Source organism: Cyrtonyx montezumae, unplaced genomic scaffold (genome assembly GCF_038088225.1).
Source record: "Cyrtonyx montezumae isolate F1298 unplaced genomic scaffold, pur_monq_1.0 scaffold_4, whole genome shotgun sequence".
Lineage (NCBI taxonomy): Eukaryota > Metazoa > Chordata > Aves > Galliformes > Odontophoridae > Cyrtonyx > Cyrtonyx montezumae.
The window spans coordinates 26,798,493-26,821,961 of NW_027072045.1; the positions used below are offsets into that span (position 1 = coordinate 26,798,493).

General features: G+C 41.2%; 1 protein-coding gene across 5 annotated transcripts in view; it reads right to left on the reverse strand.

Moving 5' to 3' along the window:
- Positions 1–14,921, reverse strand: part of PPP3CB (protein phosphatase 3 catalytic subunit beta) — a 45,033-nt gene extending 30,112 nt beyond the window's left edge. Inside the window, exons 1-2 of one of the 5 annotated variants that reach the window (XM_065746813.1) lie at positions 14,598–14,921; positions 2,131–2,331 (exon numbers count right to left, since the gene is read on the reverse strand). In XM_065746813.1, coding sequence (XP_065602885.1) covers positions 2,131–2,331; positions 14,598–14,667 — 271 coding nt within the window. In that variant the 5' untranslated portion in view covers positions 14,668–14,921. The remainder of the gene's footprint in view (positions 1–2,130; positions 2,332–14,597) is intronic. The other 4 variants (XM_065746809.1, XM_065746808.1, XM_065746811.1 and 1 more) reach the window with 4 other exon arrangements.
- Between the last annotated feature and the right edge of the window lie 8,548 nt (positions 14,922–23,469).

The window sequence follows — 23,469 nt, forward strand, 5'->3', positions numbered from 1 at the left end:
TTGTTCAAATTAATTTAAAAAAATCTAACAGAAAAGTTACTAAGTTATAGTTAAGTAAACAGCCACAAAGTACTTCTTAGAGAAAAGACATGCATAAAGAAGAAATAACAGAAGTTTTTGAAGCTTCACCCTCTGCTCTTCATTAAGATACTATTCTCACTACATGTGGCAATGCTGATAATGATCAGATTTACATCTGGCAGACCGTGGAATATTTTTCAAAAGCAGTTAATGCACAGAGCATCAAGGTCCTGAAAGCTGTCAGCAGCTCTTTACTGTCTCCCCTGGACCCTGATGTATCTTCACAGATCTGCTTTGGTATGTGTTTTGAACAAGTATTATGATGCTGCTTTGCAACAATTTGCTGTTTCCATGTGGGACTGAAAAATGCAGGGAGAATACGCCTTTGTTTTCTGACTATCACACCTTCAACACTGTCGTATCTTCTCTTCTACTTTTCTCCTTCAGAAACCATGTTCATTATTTCAACAGTGGATTTTTCTTGTGATGAAACAGTACAAGACCAGTGGTCAGCAACCAAGGGTGGAAGTGCCAAAGATAACAGATGGGAAGACTCTGAAGAGCACGCAGCAAAGCCAGTTCAGCTTGCAATTAACAACAACTAAAAATAAATAAATAAAAAAACCCACCAGCAAAACCAAACAACCTCATATGGAAGAGACAACTGCTCCTAACTCCTCATTCCTACAGGAATTTTCAGTGTAATGGAAGTCAGGAGCTGCCTTCTTGTTTCTATGGGGGAGGTGCTGCTGATAGCACTTGAGAGCCTATGCCTTCCAATCGACACAAAACGTCACCGATCAGCTGACCAAGTCTCTTATGACTTCTTAGTGTGCATCAGTAAATTTGGGGTGGAGAATCAAGTCTTTCAAATTTTGGAAAGGAACACCAGATATGGTACTTGACAGGATGTAATGCCCTTGGCATAAAACAGTTGTCACAAAGACCTACAAAATTAGACCAAATAAAATGCATCCTCTTGTATGTCACTTCTCTGAAGATTTCAACTCAAACTCTGCAAGAACATTTCCTCTTTTTCAGCTTCCAATAGTCCAGTAACACAGGTCAACTACCCAAACAAAGTGAAAAATAAAAGTTCTAAACATATGGACAACACTAGTTTTGAGCTTCATCTAGAACTTAAAAATATTCTGAGTTCAGTCAGTCAGTTATTCCTTCTACATCAATAATTTTCTTTAAAACAACAGCAATAATGATATACTACTTCAATGTTTTCATTTGCCTGATGTTAACAAACCAAAGCAAGCTGATGCCCTAAAATAAGTTTTTGAAAACAATTTTCCAAGGTCAATTTAGAAGAAAGCTTTCAAATTAAAGACCAACTGATCTGAACATAAAACAAAACAAAACAACAACAAAAAACCCACAAATCTACATTATTTTAAACTATAGATATGCAATATAAAATATTTTCCATTAATCTGTATTTTTTCTAAATCAAATACATTAAGGACACTAATACCATCTTTCTCCAGGCCAAATACGAACAGAACTAGTCCAAGTAGGAAAACACCCCTGAAAACACTGCAAGTCAGTTTTGTATCACAGTGGATCAGTGCTATTGCATTAAAGATGGCAAAGCAATCTTAACGCTTTCCAGTACTACTACCCTCACAAGAACACTGTTTTGCACTCAGCCATCAGTCTCGCCTACTGAGGAACTATAAGGTGTATTTTTCACTCAGAAATCTAGGTCACAGTATTTGCTTCAAACATTACCTTCTCTTCACATACTTAGATTTCAGAATAAATCTGAGTTCACTTATCTGTTACAGGAAAATGTCTTTACTCCCACTTACATCACAGGAATGAGAAATTAATAATTCACAAGCATTTCACTACTTTCTCTGTTGTCATTATAACCCTGTTTAGTCTGTTTTATTCCCCAGCAGGTTCAATGCTGCAGTTTTATACAGTAATGAGCAGTGTCTTTTTTTCAGTCCGAGTACTGATATGCAACTGTGAGAGATTATTCAAATAGATTTCACAAAAGCTTTATTCTAGTGGTGTTTAAGAGAAACTATACTAGTGAAAAAAATTGAATATTTTTAAAATTTAATTGTTGATGAAATATTCTTGAAATATTACCTGTAATTGGAGCTTCAACTTCTATCATAGTTTTTTCCCTCCGTAATATTGCAGCACCCTCATTGATGATTCTAAGTGCAATTTCTTCATCCACTCGACCTTCCTTTATCAAGTGGTTCTTCAAAATGTCAACCCTGGGTTTTCCATCTGTGTCAAACACTTCTTCAGATGTCAAACGATGCGTTGGTGGGAAAGGGACAGCTAAAATTTAAAAGAAGAAACACTAGTCGCAACAACGTTATCCTAAATATACATTCCAACAAGAAGAAACAGAACTGGATCTATCATGGAACAGCTGTTAACCAAAGCAAATTAGTCTTCCAGTCAACAAACTCAATGACACCACTAAGAATGGGATAGAACAGTGCTTTCTGCATATGTATTACAAGAACTAACACCTATACATGCGCACAGAAACTATAAAATTACTGAAAGGCACAGCACAATATACACCATTTGAAGAGTTAAAACTGCCTTTGCAAAAGAACATGGTATTTCTCATTTCAGGCACTCCCTGAAGGAGTGTAAGTATTCAGGATGCAGGAGATCCACTTAATATCCACCCAGACTCGCACCCATACTAAAGTATGTCCTCGAAAACAATAAAAAAAAAACAAACAACAAAGGTAGTAACAAAAGGATAGAAACCTGTTTAAAGGATCATAAGAAAAAGGAGGTGACAGTCAGCATGCAGAAAGGAAGGTCACTAGATTCCCCCCCCCCCCCCCCCCCCAGGATCTGTGCGATTTAATATATTCATAAATTACACTGAGAAGAAGGTCACGCACGAAGGGGTGCAGTCTTCAAGTGACAATAAGTATTCTACACAATGAAGAACTGTGCAGGTTATGATGAGCTACAGGAGAAATACCGAATGGCTCAGCAAGAAAACACAACGTTAAATATTGCTAAATGTGAATTAATCAAGGAAATCAATTCTAACTTAACATAAAAAAATCACAGACTATAAACTTACCACTACTATTCAGAAACAAGGTCTTCCCTACTGTTCTAGAAAAATACCCAGTTAAGAATTACTAGCAGAAATATAAAACTAAATAAGACACAATTATGCCACTCAGTAATCCAGTAGGCAATTCTGGTTCACCCATCTTATAAAGGGAAAATAATAATTAGAGAACAATAAAAATAAAAAAAGTTCCAATGGTTTCTGCTATAGGAATGACAAAGCTAAGCTAGAATACTTCAGCCTAAAACTGTGAAAACTAAGGGGGACTGTGACAAAGGTCTAGGACAGCATTAATGGTGAAGCTGAAACAACTCTCTCTTAGCCCCATATGGCAGAAAGGCAGCAGGATGGACTCCAACAGTTTGAAATTCTGTCAGACTGCTGATTAAGCAGCAGAACAACTTCATACTCTCAGAAAAAAAAATCTGTAATTTTGGCAGCATATAGTATAGCCATCACGAATAGATAGAAAACCCTTCATTGAGCCTGTCCTCCTTATTCTCCTGTTGAAGTGCCTCCAAAAGATTTAATTTTTGAGGCTGTCCATGTACTTGACACAAGTTTAGGAATGTCTGTAAGAATCTAAAGTCCGGATCCCAGTTTGTGGATCAAAAGAAATCCTAACGTGATCCATTATCTCAAAGAAGCAGACCACATAAGAGGTCTGAATTGGGAACCAGAGCAGGCTCAGCAGCTGCCAAGACTGTGATTTGACTGCAACTTACATAGGAGCGCAGAATACGCTGAGCTGGAAGGGACCCACAGGGATCACTCAGTCCAATTCCTGGCTCCACACATCAGCACCCAAAATCCAAACCCTATGTCTGAGAGCACTGTCCTGAACTCTGGCACTCGGGGCCATGCCCACTGCCCTGGGCAGCCTGCTCCATGCCCACTTCTCTGTGGGGCAGAACCGTTCCCTAACCCCCAGCTGTCCCTCCCCTGACACAGCTCCATGCTGTTCCCTCGGGCCCTGTCACTGTCACAGGGAGCAGAGCTCAGCACTGCACCTCTGCTCCCTGTGAGTGCTTTCTGTCCTCACATAGTGGCACTCAGACCCACACTCAGTGCTGGAGGTGAGGCTGCACAGCAGAGCAGAGCAGGACACCCCCTCCCCTCCCCCAGCGGCTGCCAGGGTACGCTGCTGGCTCACCGAACTTGTTCAGCAGTGCAGTTCATTACTGCACACATACAACATGCATAGGGATCATGAGAGAGAAGAATATACTGAATTCCCACTAAGTTTCCCACCCAGAGCACCCAAATATCACCCGGCTTGTTCAGTACTACAGGCAGTAAAACTAACCTGAAAGATATACACATCTGAATCTAAAGAATGAAACAAAAGGACCAACACTGCTCAATTTCCCCCCATTTAAATACTATTTCAAACATTATTTAAAAAAAAATGGGGAAAAACGTATCTACTTAAAGATCCAACAGTACAAACACACTTGCAGTTTGCCAATTCACATTCTCCTTCTTTACTCTCCCAAGTAAAACTTTCCATTCTGAAATCAAAGCTGAAATACTAAAATGTTCACTGATGTCACTGAAGTTGACTTCTGGACTACTAGTGATATATTGCTACCTTTCTGTCTTAAGGTAATAAGGTTCTAGAGTAGAAAGACAAGGAAAAGCTCGCTTTGACTTTACACAGCATAGAACAAGTCTGGCATTTTGGACACAGTGTATTGCTAAGTAAACAGCATGGCTTTCCTTCCGGTCCCCTCTAGTAGCCAGGTTTCACTACGAAGTGTTTAAATACCATGTAACCCAAATTTAAGAAATAAAAAGACAACCACTTCTGCTGCATGTACAACCACCATTTACAAACCTGTCTCTGAAAAGAGAAACCCAGCATTTCAACAAGATGAATTTAATTCACTTCTAAAAACATTTTATCACGACCACATCAATTCATTCACTGCTTTTTGAGCTCAACTTTCCAACCTTCATAGTCTCCTTTTTGCTTTATTTGGTAATTCATATTAATCTGTATATAACTTTTTAGACAACCCCCTCCCCTTTTTATGCCACAAGGAACAAACCTGCTACACATAACATAAACTTCAGATTAATTAAATATAATCTAATAAAGTGTGTCTGCTTTCTTCTTGAAATTTTTTCCCAGAAATGGTTTTGATGGCTGGATTTTGGCATAAGTGCTGTGGTACCAACATGACCCAATTACCGTACTGCACCATCTAGAATTAATACGTGATACTTCTGAAGGTTCGGATGGAGAAACCGAGGAACAAAGAACAGGATAAATGACAAAGGTCGCACGACACAGACACTAAGCCTGATGAAGAACCTATGCTTCTGAATCTGGGTCCATGTCAAATGCAGTTGGTGCAACTACACAAACATACACGCTGTGAATATCCATAAACGAATGCACGCAAAGTGAGCTGGTAGGTGAGAAAGTCAGTTACTAAACAGGGATGTCACGTCTGTTTGCAGGTGTCAAGTTCATGTAAGCCTACAAAAGCAGGCAGTTCCTTTGAGGAGATGGGAGCACGAATGTCTTCAGTAACACCAAGTTGAGCTCATCCTTTTATAAGATATCAGACAATTCACAAGGAAGATTTCTCCTGCTCTAACTGTTGCAAAAGCACGAAAGATCATGCCTTCCCAGAACAACAGTCCATCAGCAAGAAGATGCAGTTTTGAAGAAACTGTGCTTTACTAGCTTTAGAGTTGCTCCTGGAAAATGACCTACTTAGGTGAAAGACAGCTCTTTTTTCTTTCTGGAGGTTATCTGAATACATGCAGGACACAGCAGAGAACTGAATGTTGAGGTGACCAGCTGATCTTCAATCTTCTGCATTTTCTGTGAGGCTATGAAGACCTCTTCTGTCTGACCTTCTGTCCAGTGTCTAGGAAGAACTGTGTTAAATTATTTTAATTAATACACTTATAGAAATTAAACTTCAAATGGAAAACTGGACAACCAGGGGTTATCTTTAACATCCCAAAATCATTACTGTTAGCATCAGAAGCCTTAAAATTAGTTCCTTGAAATTTAACAAAGATCTTTTTTTTTTTTTTCCACAGTATATGTACTGCCCAAGGAGGATACGTTTCAGAATAATCTTCAGAGAAGGAAGAATAAAACACAGCTGACAATTTAATCTGCATCACCACTCCACTGGAATAAACCAGCAATATATTTTTTTTAAACTGATTCTTTCCAATTCAGTCTCAACAACAGTTAACACCATATTATAGCTTATACCTTTGAAAAAAAATATTAAAATAACATTTCAGTAGGTTAAGGATGACCATTTCTGAAGCATGTAGACCATTTCTGCAAACTAATGGGTTTAATTAAACTTTTGATGAAGTAGTAATAGAATGTTATAGCCTAAGGAAAAAGAATTGCAGCATGATGCGTTCCAAGACAGAAATGCAGTCTGTGTTTCAAAGTCTTTGTGCAGAACCTGTGCTCTTGGGACTGTAACGGAATGGTAATTAACAGGAATTACCCTAAGGAAATAATGTAGTGTTGGTCATTAAAGAAATTCCTTCTTCCATTCCCTGCAAAGCAACAGATAAGCACTGAGTTGAATCGCTAAAGCAGTACCTGCTGCGATACAAAATAACAGACTACATCCTATCAGTAAAAGTACAGCTCTTAGTTAAAAAGATAACACGCGATTTACAGCATCACACAGGATTTTCTCACTGTTGCTTACTAGTAAAATGTAATCATTTTCATTTTTAACGTATGTATGGATGGCACAATTTTAAGCATATTGATTCAAAACTTTAAAGACAGGGAAAACAACGAGTAACTTGTTTTTTGTCAGCAAAAAGTGATGTTTTCTATTACTATTAGTGTGCCTTTGCAAAGGAGAAAAAAAAAGGATCTTCATATCACAGTGCTACTTAAAACAGATATAAAAACAAAAAACAAACAACAAAAAAAACACCAAGAAAAAAAAAAAACCCACTTCTAGACCTAATTCTATAGATGGATTTTTACCAATCTCTGGGTTCATTCATTTATACCTTACAAAAAGCCACGGGAGATCCAAAAGGCATCATCAATCTGAATGGACAAATTAGTAGCACACTGTGAAGAGGTTCAGAAGCAGAAAAACTACATTAGTGTGGCACTTCACCCAGTGCAATAATCCCTGCTGAGAGGTGCAGTATGGCAACTAACACAAACATGCTACTTCCAGACCCAAAGCAGATCTCACATTGCCTAGTAACTGGCTACAACAGTAGCCCCTAATAAAACCTAACATGTAGATGCTGTAAATTTAAACCACACTGGTATATGTACCCATTTTACTAACTGTGGTTAAACCTGGCTTGTATCAGAGGCACCGTGTTGGAAAAGGTTCGCGAGACAAGATGAGATCAAAGCTCTTAAACAAATGGTAGGAAAAAGTAGAAGTGATCAACTGTACCATGTACTCTACTTTCACAAGCAAGTGTGCAACTGCTCCCAAGACCTTCAAACTTCAACAATTCTTTTTTCCTTTTTGTCTGACTTGGAAAGAAAGTGAGCCCTTTTTCCTCTATAATCAGGACCCTGTGACGTGTTCTATAAACTGGGCTTTGGCTGTATAAGCATGCCCAACACTCCAGTTTTCATTTTGTGTTTTGAAAGTGGTTTTGGTTTCACAGATAAAGCCTCAGTTGTTACTAAACACAGACAATGGGTTTGTGTCAGATCTCCCAATCTAATACAGGGGAATAATGTGATGCACTGGTGCCAGATATATGTGAAACTGAACAAGCCTCACCTCTCAGCATCTCTTCACAGGAGAGGGGCTCCATCATCTTCATGGCCCTCTTCTGGATGCATTGCAACAGCTCCACATCTTTCATGTGCTGGAGGCCACAGGTTTGGATGCAGCACTCCAGGTGGGGCCTCATCAGGGCAGAACAGAGGGGGACAGCCATCTCCCTTGCCCTGCTGACCACTTCTCCTTTGAAGCAGCCCAGGATACTGCTGGCCCTCTAGGCTGCAAATGCACAACCAGTGCTGGCTCATAAATGAATACAACTCATAAGCGAATACAACTATGGAGTTCTGTGAAGAAAAGCCAGCATTATTCACTTTGCCAGCATTGTTGTCTGTTTTTGTTGTTTGATTGTATTTTGTGGGCTTTTGGGGGTTTAGTTTTTACAAATGCACTGCTAACTATGAACCAGCATTCAGAAAAATAACAAACCCTAATTCCTAGCTTATCTTCTGGTCTATCTCTGGAGTTTTCACCTCTCTATGCCAGTATCTATAATGAACCAAGAAGATTAGCACCCATGACAACTACAAGGACAGAATACATCCAATTGTCCTTTTCCACTTGGTAGGACTTAACACAAAGATTGGTAGGATGTAACACAAAGAAGAAATGGCAATGGAGACATCAGGGATGGTCGGTCTATGGACCTGCAACCTTGACAGTATTAGTGAAACACTAACACGTGACAGCATCTACTTGAATAAGAAAACTAGAATCAATGGCTGTCAAAAGATACAAGTTACCCTACTCATCCCAAACAATACAGTACATATTCAGTGAAGACAGTTCCTCGTGAATTACAGCATTACTCTGAAATGCCACAAAAATTATCCCTTTCTTCAAGTTTCTTTAAAGGCATGTCTCTTTCTACAGTATCAAGCATTCTTCAAGCTAAGACGGATGACCCTGTCAACCTTGAAACTTTGCTAAAGCACTGCGGGCACTATGTATTTTATCTCTTGCAGTCTTAGAAGTTTCATAAAATTATAAATTTCAGATGTAACTACTGCCTTGCCTAATATGTCATGTTGCATTCACCTTTTATGCTGAGCATTTCTCCTACTGATTTGGTTAATGCTTTGGAAGTTTATCTCAGAAAAAAAAGTATTACTTGTCTGAAAATCACTAGTGGGAGGACCACCCTTAAAAATGACCACACTGCGTTATGCTAAAAGATTATTTAGTGTTTATATGTGCTTCTGCCACTGACAGATTCATAGGACTTTCCCTCACCGTGCTTTATGTTTCAAACAGGCTGGTTGAAGGATTCCCTCTAGAGAAGTAAGTTTCATCCACACCATGGTGTTCATGATCACTGACAGAACTACTCCTCAGTGCTTTGCTCAGATTTTCTATAGATACTTTTTGCCTATACTGTATCTCATTGCTATGAATCTCATGATTTAAACTGCACATTATATGAACAAATATTTCACCTTTCCTTTAAACTGAATTCAGGAAAATGCTGTTCAGCACTGCTTTCCTCCTTTTCACTAGGAAACAGAAATTGCATTTGATTCCTACTGATCTTTTCCAGTAAGAACTATTCCCAATATAAGTAGTACCCAACAACTGGGGTACTCAATTTGTCACTTGTCTACACCTTCTCCAAGCCACCGATTATAATTTTCTGTTCCACCTCACACAAAATGTACTGTGCTGCTGAACATATATCTAGATAAAGAAGAAAATCAGGATGGGGGACCGAAAATTACATGCTGCCATTCCAGATGAACATCTAACACAAGACGTACGAAATGGATGCTGCTGCTTTCTCTTTCTCTTTGTCCTAAGCTGATCTTCTAACAATCCCTAAATTCCCATCAGTCTGTTCAACTGTCACCAAACAGGTACGTTCAGAATACCACCCATATGGACCATAATGTTTATTTCCAGAGCTCACCACAGCAAAGGTTGCTCCTTCCCTGTAGTCTGTACTGCTCGGCCTTTATCACAGCTGTCTCCTGCAGCTTTGCTAACCACTCAGTCTAAAATAGCCTTCTGAAACACCTCTGGAAGTTTACTGTCATAAATCAGCACTATTGCTTTGCTACTTCCTCTGTTTTCTAAATAATTTAAGAATATATTTAAGGAGCACTGAAGACAGATGTTAATCTCCTTCAAGTATAGAAGTTTATTACCTATCAACTAATTTTGATCCAAAAGAGGACATTTCCTCTTTTGCTTACTTTAAAGACTCTGATGAGGGAATGTGATCAATGGCTTTGCCTGGATCAATCACATTACTGGCTCCTCCAAAAAAATGCTAAAAATTTATCTGGATTTCCTTCTATGAAAACTGGACCAATTCCTCTTTAATACCATATTTCTCCAGGGACTGAGTCAGTCTACTCTTTCACAAGTGCTGTGAGTCTGCTTAAATTAAACTCCCTGATCTACAGCTCTTCAGTTCAATCTGGAGCTTGGTACAAACGCTGCTGTGCTCCACTTCTCAGACTCAGAAGATGAGTTATGCCACAGGCTATGGAAAATAGATCAGCAATTTTGCACCCAAAAACCCTGAAGAAATAAAAAAAAAAGACAATTCCATTAGTGCCAGCAGAAGAATATCTACTGGTCCCAGAATATATGCTTTTTAAAATTCATACTGTTGGTATGATCTGAAACCATTTACATTTCTGTGAGACTCCTTTGGTACCATTCAGGAAAAAAAAAAAAAAAAAAAAGGATTCCTAGGGAAGAGTTCTTAGGCTTTTCCATCACAAACACAGATGAAACTAGTTGCCAGGTTTCTGCTCTGCCCTTCCCATCTCAGGCCTCACCTGCCAGCTGGCCCTACTGAAAACTAAGACAGGTGTGGGATTTTTTTGTTTGCTGCTTGTTGTCACTGTTTATAGTTCATGCACTCTCACTACTAACTCAAAAAATGAGAAAGAATGCATATGGCCATTCAAACATTAACTCATCAGAATTCTGCTCCACTCCATCTTATCTCCCAACTTGTAACTATGATTTTTCCCCCCCCCAGTGTTAATATTCTCTTTAATAGCTTCCCGCTCTTCTGGATCAGTTAGGAATCAGGCTAGCCAGCAGCACAGAGGCATTCTAAGGGCCTAACTGTATTTTCAAAACAGCTGCCATGCTGCCTGTATGCATTTATCCTTTTTATCTGTGCATTTGTTTTGTTTCTTTTTAATTTAAATCAAGACTCCGTATTTTGAAGTTAAATATTACAATAATTTTTCTCCTAGGTGGATGCCATTGTCAAAAAGTAGCTGTTAGTATCTTAGTTTAGGATCCTGCTCAAGGCTAAACCGTGAGCTACTTCTCTTTGGGACTTGTGGAGTAGCTGAGTTGCTTCAATAAGCTGTCATTTAATAGCTAAAAACACACTTTATAGTAGCTTCTATCCAAAATAAAGGTATCCTGAAGTCTCTCATCTCCAGAAGAGCAGTGTGTTGACTAAAGGCAGTCACTCATCACAAAAATACAGTAAAAGCAGAAGAACCAGATAGAGTCACTGAACACAAATGGCAGTTTGAATGCCATCTTCCACAACACAGCACAACGCTAAGTGTTCTTCAGAAATGAAAAGGGCACCTCAGCAAGCAGCAGATCAAGAAGACAGGTACCTCTCCTCATCTCTGTCATATGCAGCAACAGAAGCCTGGCCACCAGACAGCCTGGGGAAACCAAACGCACCAATGGAATCTAGGCATTTCAGCTCTGCAGCTAACCATTCGTTTATAGGAAAAACCATAAGTACAAATTACTCAAACGTAACTTAAGAAAAAAGAAAACAAAAATTGAGCTTTTAATATACCATAATACAAGCAGCCACTGATTTGTAATTCTTATTTGGAAGGCATGCAAGGCCACCGCAGCCAGACAGCACACGGCACGTGTGAAGTGATTGTGGTATGAATCTGACCAGTGTGAACACTCTACCTGATAATGTTTCGGGTACTTCTTAAACATGGGCATCTCTGATGAGTGGATAAATATACAGGTCAAAATATAAAGGAGGCCATATCCTAATTATTACCTTACCTTCATTAATCACTAAACTATTTGTATGTAATTAAATTATTAATTTAGTTATTACATTATCATATCATCAGGTTATTACACTATCGTATCGTCAGGTAACTAAGGGTTTTTTCTTGCGTATCTCTTGCCCACTTCTGCCCACACACATTAACAATAAAGATTTAATTCCTCATAGCATCTTATCTTTGATAGTTTATGTTACTTTTCCCCTTTTCCACCAACAGAGAAAGAAAAAGCTGAAACGAGAGCAACAGAGAAAGCAGTGCAAATACCAGCAAGCATCAAGTCCTGAATTCACATTTCCTCCTCAGAAGACGTACTGTATGGAGGGCAGGAACACTCAGGTACAGATCAATGCCCTCCTGCGCAGACGCACCACATAACATTACTGCATTACTCTTCCCAGTTCTGTGGCTGTTCTCAGGACCTGAGATGTTATAAACGAAATGCCTCAGCAACGAGAGGCACCTGGATGCCCCAAACAGATTTTTTTCTGGGAACGGAGCTGACGGCATCCAAGAAATCAGAACTTCTTACACGGTTTCCCAACCGATAGCGATTTTGAATTTTTGGTGAAAAATTATTCCCTTAAGAAGATTCCCCAAAATGTGTTCCAGTAAATAAATTCAGTAATAACTCTCAGTGACAGACTTGATACTTTGTTGAAAAGCACTGAGCTCTACAATGATTCTTAAGCATTCAAGAATCAAAAAGCACAGGACATTGTTAAACCACTGGACTGCTTGACCGGCATGCCCAGTCTATGCATCTTTATCGAAACAAATTCATATTTTCTGTCCCCTGGCACACACTGCTGACTTGACAATAGCAGAAGGCCCTCCTGTTTTAAACAAGTACCACCATTCCTGTAATCTGTTCATCGTGCTGTAGGTAAGAGCATGGGAGCACTCCCTGTATGTGAGAGGTAGCGCATCTATTTGTGAACAGAGATGTCACATTTTAACATGCTTTCAACAAATGTATTTCTGTTGCACAGATACACCCGCTTTGCCCTGACACAACCTGCAATCCTACATAGCTGGGGCTGCTGTCGAAATAATATTTCGAGCTGCACTGCACTAGGGCAGTGGGTGGTGGAGCAATCTGTCCTTCATGCTAAGAACACAGCTCAGCACCACTGCTTAGCTCCCTCCAGAGCCCCACGGTTCAGCACAGCAGGTAGAGACCAGGCAGGCTGGCAGAAAGAGGAGAAAAACGCCACTGTGTGAATGCTGAGCGCAATATGAAGGCCTGGTTATCCTTACAACATCTTTGTATCCCACACAATCCGGCTCAGAGAAACACAGTAGCTTCAGGCTGTGATCTTGCTAGAATGAAGCAAGCCGCAGCCACCTTTTTTAGCAAGCAGATACATCCGCAGCACCTAATCAGCCCAAGACTTCCCAAAACTCTTAGGAAATCAGCGGGTTCTTCCACCTAGTTTGAAGAACTTGTATTTACTACCAGATTACAGTAGAGCTGTAAGACGTCAGCAAAATATATATAACAGTTTGGTGCTAACAGCCCTAATTAACACAAGTCCGTGATTTTACCAGTTCCATCATTTTCTACTTTTACTCTCACACTATGTACAGACAAACCAACAGGTTAAGCAATCCCCAATGGGTAGCAACTCACTGTGAGCATCACTTTCCAACACAATGGGAAACATACTGATTTCCAAAATGCTATAGGCTTCCAAGGCTTTATAAGGACCTGATGAAAAGAAAAGCATCCTCTTTGTTTCCCAGGACCAACCGTTAAGCTAAACGAACAGGATCTCTCCTCTGAAATCAGCTGGATTGGGTGTTCTTAGGAATGTCTGCCTTGCAACCATGCTGCTTTGTAGACAGCCATGGATTTCCAGCTGCCTCAGTCTGCTGCCACAAAGCCACAGCTAAATGGAGCACCGTGTCAGACCTCTAGGTGCTACCTGTCATCCAAGAAGAGGGCTAAAATGCTTTCAAGTACTGCTGATGGCACCATCCAAACAGAGCTTAAATCTAACAAATACAGCACTTGAGTTGCAAAGGGTTGCTCTCAGCGAAATGCTAAGATGACCTAGTGAGCTGCCTTTCACAGCACTGCGGTCACTGGACAGCCTCAGCGTCACACAGAGCTATCTGCTTGAAAACGTTCTACCTTTCTCTCCCAGCAGCGTAACGCTGGCTTTTAGAGACTTCCGATAATACCCTGACACCCAGGAAGGTACGGATCAAGGTGAGTTTGTCCATCAGAACCGACAGCCAACGGCAGGAGGCTGCGGCTCCTCGCTCCCTCTTCCCCCTTTCCCCCCCCCTCCGCTGTCAGTCCGTAACGACCCGGTAGCGACGCGCAGACAGTACAGAACCCCGCAGAGCACGACGCTCCGGGCGGGAATCCCCCGCGGGACGGCGCCGGGCGCGGCAGGGCCGCGGCACAGGCCTCGGGCTACGTGAGGCCGCCCGGCCGGCTCAGACCCGCGCAGGGCCGGCGTCGCCGCGGCCGCCCGAGCCGAGCAGCGCCTTCCCCCGGCGGTGCCCGGCGCAGCAGCTCCCCGCAGAACAAAGCCGGCCCCGTTTTTCCTCGCCCCGCGCCCCCCACCTGCGGGCGGGCCCCCCCGCCCCGGGCCACCTGTCCCCGCGCCCACCCGCCGCGGGTCCTGCTCGCCGCGTCCCACCGGGCGTGCAGCCCCGCCGGGCCCGGGCCCTCGTGCGGCGGCGGGGCCGCGGGTCGCTCACCCTTGACGGCGCGTTCGCTGGTGGCGTGGGGCGGCAGCAGCAGCACCTTGCTCCCCTCCTTGGCGGACATCGCTGAGCGCTGCCGGGCTCCGGCGACGGCTGCTGGGCGCGGCGGCGCCTTCGGCCGCCTCCTCCGCCCGCGGGCTGGCGGGAGAGGGCCGCGGGGCGGCGGGCGGGGCGGGGGCGGCTAGAGGCCCCGGGCGGCGGCGGCCCGGCGGAACATGGCGGCAGGCGCGGCTCCCAGCTCCTCGCGCAGCGAAGAGACGGTCCGCCTCGGGCCCGGCATGCACCGCGCCGCCGCCCCACGAGGGGACTGCGGGAGCGTGGCGAAACTCCTGGCTCCGCCGAGCCGGCGGCGCGGCCGTTAGGGAGCGTGGCGAAACTCCGCTCCCCACGGGGCGGCGCGGGGAAGGGATGGGCGGGGGCCGCGGCGTGCGGGCAGCCCCGGCTCCGGGAGAAGGCGGCGGCGGCGGAGCAGGGAGCGCCCCGCCGCGGCTCTTCCCCGCCCCCGGGCCGGCCGGGCGCTAGGCCCCAGCAGAGGGCCGGCGGCCACCATGGAGAGCTCCGCGGGGCCGCCCCCGCCCCGGAGGAGCCATTTTGTTAAGCGGCTGAGGCGGCTTCCGCCCTGAGCCTGTGTCCGCGGGGCGGCTGCTGTGCTACGCGTAACGCTCCTTGCTCTGCAAGTGTTCTGTGATAAATCACTGATTTAGAAAATAAACGAAGAATTCCCCCCACCACGCACACTAACAAAACCAGGAGATGCTGCTTTCCCTCTTGATTTCAGCCTCTCTCCTCAGTTCTACCAGTGCGGATCACAACTACCCGGGCTGAAAAAAAGGAAAAACAACAAGCATCCCACCCAACCAAAAACCCTCTGAACGAGCTATAAACAATACCCTTTTACTGTATTAACTGCCAGCAAACCCAGCCCACCTATGCACGCAAATAAAGCTATACCTATACAAACATAGCATATATCTATACCATCTATTCAGTTGCTGTTTTGCATTTTGGTTAATAAATGTATAAGAGCTGTGCTGAGTGGTGCTACTCCCCACAGTGAATAAGGAATTAGGGAAACATGGCTCCAAAGCAGAAGGTCACAGCAAAGCATTGCTCTTGCCCTATCCAGGTCAGGAGAAGGACAGCTGAGGCCAGTACCAGTTTGAGCACAAAATGCTGTCTGACCACCAAAAATGCATTAAAACTCGTAGCTTACCCAAGTGCTTGGTTTGACTTTTTATTATTATTATCATCTATGATAATGACCAAGACAGTTCAGGCAAGAAATAATGAATGAAATATCACTTTCAAAATTAAAAACATTCATCAGAAGCAACTGCTAAACTTAAGGGAATCAGAATTACAGACATTTTGGCTATTTATTAATGGACCACCTAAGACTTCAAAAAAGCTTTAGAAAGTATAATTCTATTAATTCACTGTCCACGGGCTGAATGTGTGCGTGCATACAGAGAAGTGGGATACATTAGGGTATGTACCACAAAGAAATCCAGGATCACTACTCTGGATTTACTGCTAAGCTCCCCAGTAGTAGGAATTACTACTTCATACCACATGCTCTGCAAAGTTCTGTCACTGTACAACCAATTTAAAGGTTTTGGTTCTTAGACAGTAAAAAAAAAAGCTCATTTGCTTCAGTGTCATCCATACCTATCAGTTCAGAATATGCAGCAAGAGCATGGGATAGGCAGGGCAGTAAATACACATGGCTCCCATTGCCTTGGAACTGGCTTGAAGCGCACCTGCTGGAACAAGGAAATAAGTCTTTTTTTAGAGTAAAGGGAAGCTCAGTAATAAATGCAGTTTCAGTGTTTGTCAGTGTGAAACAGAAGAGAAAAATGCAGTTGTCCCATATATTGCTAGGCACAGAGGAAGCCTGAGACCTTGCTTGGTATAGCCAGGTCACTTCCTCACCTCACCTGAGACAGAACAGCAGAAGAGATGCCACTTTTAGTTGCTTCCTTCTCTCTTGAGCCCACAGCTAAGGCACCTTGCCCCTTGGGATATGAAGTGACAGGCTGGCACAGAACTCTGGGTGAGGAAAAAGCATAGGATGAGGGCTGCTCCAAAAATAATGCCTCCTATTTTATGATGTTGGAGATGGTCATTGGTGGTATGACAGTAGAGGTTTAACCTTCCCACCGATACGTTTACATTTTGTTTCCATGTGACAAATGGCAACAGAGGGGCAGTCTGACAAAATTCTTCATATGCATTTCCATGTCAGACACCAGACACAAGAATTCTTCCATGTGGAAGAAATGGCACTAACTGACATTCATTGATGCTTACAGAACATTGATGGAAACCAAACAGGGGATGTTAGCACAGTGAGGTGGTGGGTGATGTGTTTCAGCAGCAGCAGCGACAGTAGGTCACCTCCACTGGTGCAGATGTTTTTTTATGAGAGTAGCATGCAGGCCCTGTTCATGGCTGGTAAAAACACAACACAGCTAGTGGTTATGATTAGGCTGAAATACAGCGTTCTGTAGCTGAGAATTTGCTCTATCAAATAGTGTTAATGTGCCCTTTGTAGCTGCTGTAGATTCATAGAAATAAGAGGCATTACTTTCAGAGCAACCTATAATTTATTAAGATGCCATGATGACAGGAAACAAAACCAGCTTCCAGGCATCATAGCTAGTGATTACCATGCTGAAATGCTTCCAGTGATAGCCAGGCACCACCTGAGGAAAAGGCTCACGCGGATGTGAGCCTGCTGTTCTCCTGCCCTGCAAATATATCAGGGTGATTTAACAAATAGAAGTTTTTTTTTTTTAATTAAAACTTTAAAAATAATAGTTTGAATTACCCTTTTTTGGGTAAAGCACCTAGAAAGAGAAATTAGCTAGCACATTTCCTTGAGTTTTTTATTGTTCTCAAGGTGCTACTGATGTTTGTTTGCTTTTCTTAAGTACATTTCACCTTGTCTCATCACAGAATGGGATAAGTGCATTTGATGTGAGGACAACACAACACCTGTGTTAGTAAGAAACAAATTACTGAACTGCATGCAAGTCCTTTAGCTTGCTATTGAAGCTTTAAGGTAGCATCAACTCTAAATCAGCTAGAGACTCAAGAAGGAGCATTCACTCACATTGCCCCAACATTCCAAATGTAACTTCATAGTGAAAGCAAAGCTGTTTGATTCACTACCTCTTGTCTTCAACGAACCAAACAATTTGTACTAGCACCACAAGTATCATTATGATTGTTGGAAATTAGTACAATTACTGAAATACAGCCTTGCAGGTGGAAGTCAGCATGCTTTTATAAAGCTGACAATTTACCTCAAATCTCCCATAATTGCCAGTCAAATAAAAGCATTAGTGAAAAAGCAGAATTGCATTTCATTTGCCATTCAGCTTTGCCACCAAGTGGCCATCTTATTCCACACATTTTAATAACCACTAAAAAAAAATAGATTGATTGCAATTCTGATTGGTATACCAAATCCTCCTCTAGCCTGCATGAGACTACTTACTGAACAGCTGCTTTCATAGCAGAGAAAAAAAAACCAACAAAAAACAGCAATAAGCACAGGGAATAATCAAGCCACTCCATCTTAAGCTACACTATGAGGAATAGTCATTTGGGATGCAGGTGATTTTTGCCTTCCTCCTGCTCCATCTGAAAGCAGTACATATTTGAGCAGAATACACAAAAGATGTTTAAATAAATAGGTGTTATGTTAAAGCAGACTTTTGTGACACCTCACAGAGCACAAGATATAGCAGAATGTGCATTTAAGTAAATAGTAACCTCAGACAAAAAGTCCATACAGAAGCTAGACATAAAAGTGACTGTGTGAAATTCGGCATCCATCTCATGCGCGAGGTCAGAACAGTCCCTTCTGATTCTAACAGCGACATATCTTGAAAACTGGCACAATGCATTGTCCCAGAATCATCTAATTACCCAATGAGGACTTTCTGAAAACTCTAAGAAAGAAACTGAATCACAGGAGAGAGAGAGAGATATATTCCAGACCCCAAGAGAAAGGATGCATAGAGCAAATCTTGCAGAGATAAACCAGGTCTGAGAAGGGAAGATGTACTATAAGCAGGAGAACAACATAAGGAAGGCAAAACTTAGAAGAGGTTGTTCCATTTCACTGACTCTCAGTACTGAGTGCTTGAAATGGTCCTTTCTGAATTGCCAGAAACGGTATTGGGGTTCATATAAACTGTGAGACTGACTCAGAAGAAGCCACATTTTAACTTAAATGCATTCTGACCTCTTGCTGTACTTTTCAAGTATTCAACACAAGTACTTGAAAATTTTCTTACAACTACACAAGACTCCCTTGTTATCCACAGACAGGTTTTTATGGCAAACTGTATCATTTATAACACAACAGCATAATTCAGAAAGATGGAAAGCATATTCTTATGCTATTTTCTCCAGCATCACAAAACCGTTATCACCACAACACTGTAGTCGTCAAATGTCAGACAAATCAATGACTTGGGATGAAGACCAAATTATTCCTTCAGCCTCTCTGTGATATTACAGTAAGTCAGCACGGTCAAGGAAAACTTTCTGACCAGCCCTGTGGTTGCCAGGAACACACAAGAAAAAAGGCCACAAGGCTTCATGGCTGTACATGCATTACTGAGATAGAAGACAAGCTGCATTTTAGTAACAGACAAATCTGAGAACCATTTAATATCATTAAATTTTCATTTAACTAACAACTGATTTCTCTTAATTATAGGAGATCTTGTTCATGGAAAGTAGGAATTGCTACTTTTATATCATGTTTGTTTTAGAGTGACAGGGTGCTTTCTAGAATAACGTCCTCTAGGTAGACCTGCCTACCTAGAATACTTTGTTAGCTAGGTCTCCCGCTTGTGGAGGCTTTAAGAAAACTAGAGAACACAAAGGAGGGCAGCAAAAAGCAGAGTGAACTCAATTTTCAGAGTGAATAGAGGTGACTGGCTCATAGTCTATTATTATCATCAAGGTAGCCAGATAAATGAAAAGAGGGAATTGCTTAGTCTCAGATGGAAGAAGGAGCAATAGCTTAAGGCTAAGGAAGGAAAAGTTTGAACTAGATAATAAAGGAGGGGGAAGGAATGTCTTAAGCAGAGCAAGTGAACAATGTTTTGAGAAACCAATGCAAGAGTTTGAGGTACCACCACTGCAGAGGTGTGAGATGTTAATTAGAGACGTGGCTGTTAGATTTTAGTTAGAAAAAAATATCACCTAAAATTCTAGTGTTAGGCTACTAAGTGCCACAGGAACAGAATGCCTTAGCTTTATTTTTTACGATTCTGATAGCACACAAAAAGACAGGGGCCTTAACTAGCTTTCAAAACATAGTCTGCAGACAGCTCACTGAGGTAACCAGAAAGTGAAGGAAACATGCAGGCAGCGAGTACAACAAGCTGAAAACTGGTAGTCAAGCAGCTTGTGATTTATAATAGCAACCATCTGATAACTCTGATTTTTGCTTGTTTTTCTTTTTTCTCTCCAAACTGCATCTTCTCAGTGCAGTATCCCAGTATTGGATGAAACTTTAGAGAAACTCCACCAGCAATAGTAATTGTGGAAGAAGTAGTGCAAAAGGTGCATTACAGATCCATGTAACCATGGCTTGAAAACATTCTGAACAGTTACCTGCAGTGATGAAATGCTAGTGGCAGCAAATATAGATGTGTAAAAATCTTGCTTTTGCTTTTTACCACTCATAGTGCTAAGCAGGAAATGGCATACTGTTAAGCGATTCCAAAACATACCTAATGCAAGTGAGGAATTTGTAAAAAGCTAAGTACATTTTTATCTTTGTCTCAGCTGGTATAAGCACCAACCTGGCCATTGCACTGCTTATCTCATGTCTATTTATACATACATATGGAAGTGGTACGTAAGTGTTTCAGCATAGTTTAATTTACAGATCATTATTAGTCCTATAAAGATTGTTGGCCACTCTCTACATCAAGCTTCCCTTCCGAAAAGCTGAAGTATCACTCTGGTTCTGAGAACCCTTTCTGGCTAGGAAGATGTCCATTGAAAGAGAAAGAAAATACAGATAGACCCATTACCAAACATTCTCCAGAAAGATGGAGACACCTAAGGGAAGAGATGCAACACATACATGTTCTTGTAATTCATCTTTTTCACCCATCTATTTCCTTCAACTCCAACCTTCTCAAACTCTCTTTTCCTTTGCTTTCTTCTTTCTCTTCTCTCCCTCCCCCAAAATGATTCACAGATCTGCATTCTCATTCTAACCTGAGTTCTGCACTGACTGCATGGCTCAGTGAACTTCACCTTTGTCTTGAACTAATAAGTTAATTCACACTGCTAAAATATGTAAATAGAAATGACATCAAACAAGATGTTCCAGTTATTGGGAATATTCTCTATACTTTTTTCTTCCTACCCTAACCATCACTGTCAGCAACATTAGGAAACATAGAAAATATCAGGAAAAGTTTATCCCCTCTTCTCCACGTCCACAGACCTTAACGTGACTGTTGCAGCCTTTGTTTATGAAGAACTAGGTACTAATCATACACTTCCGTAGCACTCTTCTCTAAAGCAAAGTTCACTTTGTGTCTGACTGGTGCTGTACCCTCTAGCACATTCTCCACTGGACCAACTCAGCTGCTCAGAAGGTCAGAGTACATTTTCCATAAGCAGCATGCACAAACACTGTTGCCTTCAAGAGAAATAACTGTGTTAGATAGTTCCTCTTTCATATACAGAAAGATTAAATTTACATAAATTTGCTACCACTAGAACACCAATCTTTATTATCGCTCCTCTTTTGTCCCCTACATAGCCAGGTCTAAATACAACACAACACCTTGAGAGATTACACAAATGCAGTGAATGTTTTACTTTCAGGAAAATCTACATTTTAAATAATTCTAGTTTAAGATCCCCCCCTTTTCAATTATATCAACTAAACTACTCTGCAGCCAGTAACAGAGGTGTTTTAGGAAGAAAACCATGGTTATGATGCATCAAAGCTTATAAGCTTTAATAAGAAATACTGTTCCCAAACAGCTGCTGAGTTCCTGCTAGCTACTAGTGGAAGCTTCCTCCCATCTTACAGGCAGTGATTTTTAATGAGCTATTAAACCAACACAAGGTATTTTCTAGGGTACAAATAGAAATAAACAAAACTGAGAGGACTGAAAAGTTCACAGTTAGTCAAAACAATGCAAAACTTACTAATGTCACTAAGACTTGCAGGCATGAGTTACAGAAGTAAGGGTCTTTCTTCTGGATCATATTTCCTTCCATGTTAAGTGTATTGTTGAATCTACTTCAGTTTGTTTCTATTCTGATATATTAACATACTGCTTGGTATGGAAATGTTTCAGAAGTTATGTCCTAATTTGTCCACTTCAGGTTTTAGTTCAGTTAATTTAATAGTAAGCAGTTAATATACACAGGGGATTTACAAATCAATTTTGAAACCAAAGAGTTAGAACAACGATAAATTTAAAAACAAAACAAAACAACACAACACCAACAAAAGAACAACATAAGGCCCCAACAGTTCCCTTCGAAAAGCTGAATAACACTAGTGCTAGAGTGGTTAAGATAAGTTGCCTAAATTCAGGATTGTTCTGCACATTTTATGGAAGCATACTTCCTTCCCAGTATCTAGGATTATAATAAAAAAAATAAACATATGCATTTTCTTTATTTGCAAATGTTTCATACTACATTTTGCTTCTTGAATAAGTGAATTTGTGCTTTATTTTGGCAGGTTTTTGTTTTAGATAACTGAGTTCAAGACTCAGTACAGCCTTACTCTGCACCCTGGCTCCTTTAGAGCTATAGTGAGAAAAGTATCCATATATCTATGTCATCTTCATTTGTATACTGGGGCTACTGTAACTTAATCTAATTGTTAAAGTGTAAAAAAACAAAAACAAAAAACAAAAAAAACAAACCCACAAGAAGAAAAAAAGGAAAGGTTGAAGACAAACAGTGACTGCTTGTGCACAGATTACCCACACACAAATTATATCACTCAACCAACAAAAGAAGCAAATGCAACAGGAATGTTTCCATCAGACGTGCATCACACAAGTGTCCACCTCTGCCTTGGAGCCACTTCCTATAAGCCAACTTTTACCTTTCTCAGCTAGGAAATTCAGTTTGTTATCATGCATCCACGTGCAGCCAAAGAGACCAACAGGTCCATATCTGTATGGAAACAAATCTTTATCAAACCACTGTTTCAGTGTAGTAATATTCCATTCATTTATCTATCGATAATTAGTTAAAAAAAGTAAAAATGAGTAGCATTGTTCCAAATTTCATATTATTAAACTGCCTAAACCACTCTAAAACAGTCAAAATTAGGTAGGGAATTTTGGAGTGGTAGAGTACAGAAGGAGAGTGTTTGTGTCCTGTCCCTACAGCTAGTGGGGTCAGTTATGTACACAGAAACATGACAGTATGACACCAAATGTAAAACATGATTCAACATTATGTAGTTACATGACATTGTAACAATAGTCAACATAATAGGAATTAATTACTCAGAAACAAGAAAAGGAAAAATGACATTTAGCAAAATGAATGAAATTCAAACTCAGACTAAATAGCAAGAGTAGATGAAATCTTATCAAGCACCAAGGTGCAAGTAACGAAAAGCACTGAAAATGAAAACTAAAATACTCACCTAGAACACCAGTAAGAACAGATCAGTAAGACCATGCACTAGAGGGCAGTCTGTATCTTCCACTAGCTGGCTGGGATACAGGATAGACGGTCCCAATCTACAGTTCCATTTTAATATCAACACGTAACAACATATTGTTTTAACAACTTATAATCAGCACATCTGAAAACATTTACAAGAGCAGGAGTGGAAATC